The following is an 8327-nucleotide window of genomic DNA, read 5'->3' as shown; positions in this document are numbered from 1 at the left end:
TAATTTAACTTCATACATTTTAACGTGGCAGGGACTATCAAAAAATTCGGCTGAAGTTAATGTTGTCTTGGTTTAATCCTTTTTTTTCCCAACAAATATTTGTTTGTGAGATTCAACAATACATATCACAGAAGAGATTACATTATTTTATAATGTTATATAAAGATACAGTCATCTCTAATGGTTATTTCTATGTTATGAAATAAAGAAATAGTCATAAAGTAAGATTACAGCTGTTCAGCGTGTGATTTAAAAGTTAATGTTAACTCGAATGGAAAATTGGTAACTAATATTTTTACTGAGGATACAAAAGTTACTATTACAACAGAAACTTGCATTTTCTCAACATTTTGTCAGTCTAAAACCTTTTTGGGTTTATTATTGGATGTTAATGGTGTGTAATTGGAGTCACCTGCCAGTAGATGTCTCAAAGGCTCATCTGTTTAACTTCACCAGAAACACGGAAGAGGAAGTGTGAAAAGAATGACGTTTCACTGACCGGCTAGTTACACTTGTTTACATCAAACTTTATTTTCACTTATTGGTTAAAGCCACGTAGTGTCTTAGAGTGAGACATTTCAGTCCATCACAAGACTACAGAAGAGGATTTCTCTTCACAACTGGAGGAATGAAGAGCTCTGGAGTTTTGTTTCTGCACTTGTTGCTGTTGGTTGTGCCTCACATCGGATGCTGGAATGATGGTAAAAGATATTAATAAACAAACAAACATAATAAAATCAGATATATTACACTGGGAGGACAGATAGGACCTTTGTGTAATACAAAATTAGTTTGGGAGGTGTTGCTAATATAATATCTATCTATCTATAAAGATATATATATATGTGTATATGTAATGAATAGTAATAATAATAATATGAAGAAAGGAAAAAATATATAGATTATGTAAATGCTTGTAATACAGGATGGTTGGTGCTTTTGTGTGATACAAAATCTTGTGTGTGGCCAAAGTGATAATAAAATGTTTATATAAGAAAATAAAATATAAAATAGTAAGTAGTGCAAACCAGTAAAAAAAAAAAATATATATATATACTGTATATTTAAGTATAATATAAATGAATATAAATGAAATATTTTATAAAATCTTTGTATCTTAAAGAGGGTGTCGAGTGTGATACCAGATGTTTTGGGGGATAGATAGATAGATAGATAGATAGATAGATAGATAGATAGATAGATAGATAGATAGATAGATAGATAGAAATAATAATAAAATCTTTTCTTCCTGCAACAGAGGCAGTGTTACTGCGTGATGTTCAGGTTCTCACCCTCTACAGAGGACGCTACACCACTGCACGTCGCTCCAGTCCTGTTCCACAGCTGCAGTGTGTTGGAGGATCAGCTGGCTGTGGATCACTTGTTCTTGAGGTGGTTCAGTGTTACAACAGAGGATCAGATGGCATAGACACACAGGTAAGGTGCAAAAATTGTCTCTTGCATATAATAAGCCTAGAAACTATTCATAGTATTACTCTCTCCCTCTTTGTAGTGGGAATGCAAAGCTGACATGGACTACTCGTACAGGTTTGGGCGTGTGGAGGTCTCCTGTGAGGGCTATACCAGTCCCAGTGATGCGTATGTGCTGAGAGGCTCATGTGGTCTGGAGTACACACTGGAGCTCACAGCAGAAGGGAAGCATCAGAACACACACGGCTTCTTCCAAGGCTTTTCCAATCAAAAGCAACAGCAGAGAGGAGGCCATTATCAGCAGTCTAACAAGAAATATCCCTTCCAGAACGGCCCGTCTGGTGATGGAGTGGGTGGGCTTATAGTGGTAGCGTTCCTTTTGCTGGGGGCATATGCGGTATACAAGATGTTTCTGTGCGGTCCTACTCACGGCCACCAAGGTTACCATGCAGAAGGATCCCAGGGATACCCCAGGACCTGGGATAACAGTCATGGCATGGGGCCAACACCGCCTGGATTCAAACCAGAATATTACTCACGTAATCCATCTATCTATCTGTCTATCCGTCTATCTGTCTGTCTGTCTGTCTGTCCGTTCTTCATTGATATAGATTTAAAGGGATCGTTCCCCAAAAACTGAAAATTATATTATTTACTCACCCTCATGTCATTCCAAACCTGTACGGCTTTCTTTTTTTCTGTGGAACAAAAAATAAGTTATTTTGAAAGAATTATGCAAACAGTTTAGTCGGGTTAGTGAGGGCATTGAAAGTCTAAAAGTAACCAAATATCCGTAATATTTGTATAATATTTCCTTTTTTGTGGGTTGTCTCAGCAGATCAGTCTAGCTCAAGGCCTGGGTACGGCTTTTCTGATGCGTACACCAGACCTCAGAGTTCTTGGACTGGTTTCACTGGTGGACGTGGTGGGGGTGGATTCTGGACTGGAATGGGCACAGGTGGACTTCTGGGATATTTGTTTGGCAATCAGAGGTAAGCAAGCATCATACTGTTTTCTCACATCATTTACTTATAGCAAGCACTTTAATGTTTCAAGGCTACATTTTTTTAATGAACTTTTAGTTCCTGATAAAGCAGTTCAGCAAACGTGAGGTCTGAAAAGAAATGCGGAAACAATTTTTTTTTAAAGTAGTCAAAGATAAATATCCCTAAAATGTAAAATGCTAGAAGGGTAGTCAAGTCAAAATGTCACATTGGTTACATTCCTGAATGACTAAAGTACATAAATGAATTAAACACAGGTCACACTTTATTTTAAGGTACAGTTCTCAGTTTTTGCTAACTATTGACTACGACTTCATATACTCCTAATTACTGCTTAATAATAGTCAGTACGACAGTTGTTAAGTTTAGGTATTGGGTTGGATTAAGGATGTAGAATAAGGTCATGTAGAATTTGTGCTTTATTAGTAAACAGTCAAAATGCTAGTTATATGCATGCTAATAAACTAATAAATTGTTCCTTATACAAAATTCTTATAAAAAAAAATTATAAGATACAGTGCATAAGACTAGTACAGTAAGTGATCATATTCTCAAGTGGTGTAATACAGGCTGTCATGTTTTCCAAAATAAATCGAACTTGTCATTGTTGATCAGTCATAATCTCTGTTCTACAGTATGAAGTACTCATTTAACCACACATAAAATTTTGGAACTGCATACACTTTGCACTAGAGATCAATCGATATATTGATTTACCGATATTTCCCCTGATATTTAAGCATTTTACCATAATCGGATATCGGTTTTGTAATATCGGATTCATCGATAAACGGCGCTATTGTGGGGGTTTTGAGAATTGCGCACAGGATTGCCATTGCAGCGCAAGATGAGACAACAACGGCGTTCAGGTACTTGATTTGTTGTAGTTATTAAACCTAATTTAAAGGGGTCCTTTTATGCTCTTTTACAAAGTCTTGATTTTGTTTTGGTGGTGTACTAGAACAGACTTTCATGCTAGGTTGTTTTGAAAAACACATTCTTTTACACATATTTTACATTATTACAATACCTCTCTCCCCAGTCTGACATGAACAGCTCAAATAGTTCTTGTATCAAATGAAGGCCCGCCTTCTGGAATACGAGAAGTGCTGTGATTGGTTAGCTGGGTCAGTCTGTGCTGTGATTGACAGCACTCGGGGCCTGGTCTGGAAATGTCCTGCCTCTCACCAGGGCAGCTTACTGCAAACTTCAGTGTAAATATTGCGCCACAATCAAATAAATTTGAGCGCGATTTAAACCGGGATGATTGGAACCATTCTAAGCTCGTCTGTCTTGGGAACACTAGCGCGTCTCTGACACAGTGGCAACACTCGTTGTCTTCTCTAGTGCAGCTCAACCAGGTCTCATCCCATTCGTCAATCTTTGTGATATCACAAATCCCAGAAAATATGTGAGTTGTAGTCCAAACGAGTCGTTCGTTGCATAGTGTATATTGTTTTTGAAAAGTGATTTCTGTTAAATAAAATATCTCCTTTTGAATTGGACTTTAAGCTTTGTAACTTTGCAGATCTGTTTTATGCTCAAACAGCAACATTACAGACTAATTAAAGTTGAAAAAGTGAAAAAGCATAATAGCACCCCTTTAACATGACAACCAGTTATGCACTAGATGCATTACATAAATACTTGATATGTAGTTTATGCAGCTTGGCTCTAAGAAATAGAGACCAACTCACAGAGTCGTGTTACATAATCCACCAAGTCCTCTCCCAATAAAGATGTAATTTTGCATGAGTTAAATAATACAGCCATGAACGAGCGCATGTTGGGGAAAAAAGCACTGAATTAAATTTTCTGTCTGTTGTTAATTTGCTCATCTTTAGTCTCGTGAAGCACTTTCATATTTGTGTTCACTCGGCGGGTTGATGTAACTTGTTTAAATGTTTTGATGATTTACTTGTTTAAAACACCCTAAATTGCATTAACATTTACTATATAACCATCATTTTGCTAATAAACATCTAAATAAATACAACTCAATGGAAATTATTTATTATTGCCGCGAGCAATCTTAGTTTTAGTATAGTTCTGTGTAACTGCATGGATAAACCGCACTGTCAGCAGGCATTTCATAATCTAGAAGGACAAAACATTATTAATAATTTTGATGTAACATTCCAGTTGAGAAATGCAATAAAATATGATGTTTTGTTTGTTATATTCCAAGATTCCAGAAAATATTATTCAGTGAATTAGCATTATCCAGTGAATTATTATTGACTATAGCTATTAAACGGCTTATAAATCTATTAAAACGGTAGTTTAAAATGAAGTTGATATGACTCCTGTCCTTTTTCTCCATTTGAAAACATTAGACATTCTACATTTATTTTGCTTATTGTTAATATTAGTGTTGTTGCTGTCAATGCTTTTTATAAATAAAATGTTTTTGTTGTAATATAAAGATAAATTTAACATGAAAGACTAATTTTCAACACTTTAAAAAAAGATGACTGAAAATAAGAAAAACCAAAGTGAAGTATGTTCTTTCTTCACTCAGTCATTTATTTACTTCATAACAGTAGATAAATATTGGTTCTGTATATCAGTTACATTTGGTACTATTTGGTACCAAACCTTTTTGGTAAGAAAGGATCTGCTTGTAGTATTAAAGTAAATCTAAAGGCAGTCATTTCTAGTTCAATCTTCACCTGACTTTCATGTTGATGTTAGACGCCAGCCATCCATGGGCTTCGCAGGACCATCTTACACCAGCCGACCTTCTCCAGCACCAAAAACAAGCTCAGGAACACGGACAGTATCAGGTAAACTACAGCAAGTATAGTTAAAGATGTCAGATGTGCTCTTGTTTATTTCAAAGTACAATTCCCTCATATAATGTCACTGTGTACTGGGCTGCATAATGCCATGAGTAAGCCATTATAAGTTATTTATATGTGTATTTTGGAGATGAGATCTGTTTACGGTGTGTTTTGTGGTGCAGGGTTTGGAGGAACTAAAAGAAGATGATTCACCAACCTCAGTTCTCAGATTGAACATGATCAACAGGCACATTACAAAGAATTACAATGCTTTCTTCATACTGTTCATTTATTGCACAGACTTTGCTCTAATAGATGTAGCACATTATTACTCACTGTTTTTTTTGTTTGTTGTTGTTATCTTAAAACAACCTTTGTTCTTTCATTCTAGGTTTAACTGTGAATACAGAAAATACCATCCAAAAACAACTGATCCGACTGTTTTAGTGTTTAATGCTATTTGTTTCTCAAAAGAAACTTCACGTATTAAATTCTATAGGTCTTTATTTTTTTATAGAAATATTTAAAATATATTTCAGTAATTATTTGAAGTCAACATTAAATCTAAATGGTTCCTATTTACATGCTTAATGCAAGTTCCTTGCCTTATTGTGCCATGCTTGTTTATATATATATATATATATATATATAATTTTTTTTTTTTTTTTTTTATCTATTAATATGGCCAAAATGTATAAAACAATATTAATTTTGGTTGATAGAATATATTTAATGTAAAATATAGTAGTTTTAAAACTTCTTTATGAGTATCTTAAAGATAGTTGTTACTGGACATAATTAAGACATACTGTATCCTGTGAAAATACAGTGTGCAGTGAATAATATATTCACTGGCTCACTCTATTGCTCATTGCTTTTAATATTAAAATTCTGATTTGTTGAAGCTCTTCTTGCTATGACCATTCTTTGCCATTCCTAGTTCATTTACTAATAATAGTGAAGTTACTGTGAAATTTTGTCTCAATTATCATGCTCATCCTGAACCTATGAACTCCTCATATATGTCTACTGATTCAGATGATAGGTTTATCAAGGTTTTCACAAGTCACTTCAGGCAGTGTTCATGCTTTGGGGTTAAAAAAATCTTTATTTTATCCAATAACACAATAATATCCCATATTACAATCTTTATACATGTAGTGTGTGTGTGTGTTTGTGTAATAAAGGCACATCAGTATATATTTATAATCATATTAAATAATTTAACTTGTGTAATTAAAAATCAGTTTTCTTTGATATTGCAATGAACACATACAAAGCAAAGAAACTAATTGTATTGTGTCTTGCTTCACCCTGAGACCAAAACATGAAATCAAACGTCAACATTAATATATTAACTGTTCACAGATCATTCTTCTCATCAAATTGGCAAATGCAGGATGATCTTTGGCTATCCAGGTAAGGCTTGCATCCCAAGTGCATGACAGTATCAAAGAGCAAAGTCACTGCTGATTCACAGGCTGCGAAATCAAATATGGGTTCAAGGGTAGGTCTCAGCAATTTAAATAGATATGCAAATGATAAAATTATGAACAAATTGTTAAAAAGACTGCCAAGTTCAAATATAATCTGTTTTTGTTAAATGCATACAATTAGGTCGGCCTTCAACGTTAAATTATTTGAACTTACCTTGAACACTTTGGGACAAGCCCAGAGTCATTTGTAAATTACTACAGATGGACTCCAGACAGACCTGGAACTGCTCATCACAGTCATTTTTCTCCCTCCCACAAGTATCATAGCACAGATCGTGCTCATCACAGCATCTGTTCATAGATGGAATCCCAATATCAATCTGCAGACAACCACAACACAAGTCAAAACAGAGAGTATTAAAGCAACATTCAAATTAGAGAAGCAATCCCTTCAGTTTCCCACTACAGATGAGTGAAAGCCACAATACAGCAGTATGAGTAATAGCTTCTGTATAACACTGTAAGTAACTCCATGTTATCGTCTTCACCTGAAATCCAAACAGAGGGGAGCCGCATCCGTTCGGTGGAGGTAATTTGTAATTGGGACGAGGAACCTGTGTGTAGCCTATAAAGAGACAAATCCCATTACCAGTTAAACCATATGAAGAGTTCTTCACAAAATGTTTCTGTTATTGATGTCCAATCTCTTAAACTGACCTACCGTCGTTGCACTTAAAAATACACCGTCCGTCTGAACCTCCGATAAAATCCAAAGCCATATTAAGGTACTTGTCTATCTTATGAACCCCATTCCGGATGGATTTTAAGGTCTTTCTCCAGTCTGGGGGCTTAATTTCTTCAGTAAACCCATCGCCTTTAATCAGATCAATCAGTATCCCAGCAGAGAGCAGCAGTGTAACGCTGATGACTCGACAGGGCATAGTTCAACAAGTCCCACTTCACAGCCTGATTCTAGAGTCTGTGTATAAAGTAGCAGATTTATTTTACTTAGGTTTCCAAAAAGAGAACCGACATGCTTAAATAGAGCCGTTAAAATAATGTTGTTATTACTTATAAAAACTGTTCAAATGTACTGTATAAAAACAAATACGCACTAATAAATCAAGAACGCGTCAGAGAAAGCACCGGTTTATATGTGAGCAAAGTTCTTCTTCTACTACTTTACTATTGGAGGTTGCAGTATCTCCGCTACCTACTAGACATAAGTACAGCTACAAAAATCAAATGAAGAAGAGCACTAGCATTTTAAAGAAGTAAATAAATATGTTTGTTTAATAAAATAAATATAAAAAACGTACTTTAAGGTTAATCTTTTGAAAGCTTACTTAATATAATAATAGTATATAATTCAATATGTTTTTAATTAAATCAACCAATTCATAAATCAAAGAAAAAAAAAAACTACTTCATGTAAATATTTTTGAAAGCATACCTTAAGATAAAAGAACACTCTCTAAATACTATATGTAAAAATATTATTTAATTAAATAATTATAAAGTAATTTAAAACGTTTAAATGTATAAATTAAAAACAATACAATTACTAAATATCTCGAATGTATTGAGGGGCGTAACTTTTTTCTTATAGTTGGGCGGGACAATAAACAAAATTTCTCAAGAGCAATTTTTGAAGGGGACACAAATAATCCAGC

The 8327-nt window shown here is 34.6% G+C and overlaps 2 protein-coding genes across 3 annotated transcripts; one reads left to right on the top strand and one right to left on the bottom strand.

The window, feature by feature from the left end:
* Positions 1-474: 474 nt before the first annotated feature.
* Positions 475-5853, top strand: LOC132142298 (store-operated calcium entry-associated regulatory factor-like). 2 transcript variants are annotated; one of them, XM_059552072.1, is made up of 6 exons: positions 475-701; positions 1259-1437; positions 1514-1970; positions 2270-2423; positions 5130-5221; positions 5401-5853. In XM_059552072.1, the coding sequence occupies exons 1-6, from the start codon at positions 629-631 to the stop codon at positions 5424-5426; spliced, it is 981 nt and encodes a 326-aa protein (XP_059408055.1). In that variant the 5' UTR covers positions 475-628; the 3' UTR covers positions 5427-5853. The 2 variants fall into 2 exon arrangements, with proteins under 2 accessions (XP_059408055.1, XP_059408054.1); XM_059552071.1 differs by having other exon boundaries at positions 2267-2423.
* A 450-nt stretch (positions 5854-6303) lies between these two features.
* LOC132141836 (group XIIA secretory phospholipase A2-like) lies at positions 6304-7789 on the bottom strand. Its single transcript, XM_059551501.1, has 4 exons — positions 7376-7789; positions 7203-7279; positions 6869-7034; positions 6304-6699 (listed from the first exon to the last, which is right to left on the bottom strand). Exons 1-4 carry the CDS (start codon positions 7593-7595, stop codon positions 6581-6583), a joined length of 582 nt encoding a protein of 193 aa, XP_059407484.1. The 5' UTR covers positions 7596-7789; the 3' UTR covers positions 6304-6580.
* Between the last annotated feature and the right edge of the window lie 538 nt (positions 7790-8327).

Source organism: Carassius carassius, chromosome 6 (assembly GCF_963082965.1).
Source record: "Carassius carassius chromosome 6, fCarCar2.1, whole genome shotgun sequence".
Taxonomy (NCBI): Eukaryota; Metazoa; Chordata; class Actinopteri; order Cypriniformes; family Cyprinidae; genus Carassius; species Carassius carassius.
This window is presented reverse-complemented; position numbering and strand designations above follow the sequence as displayed.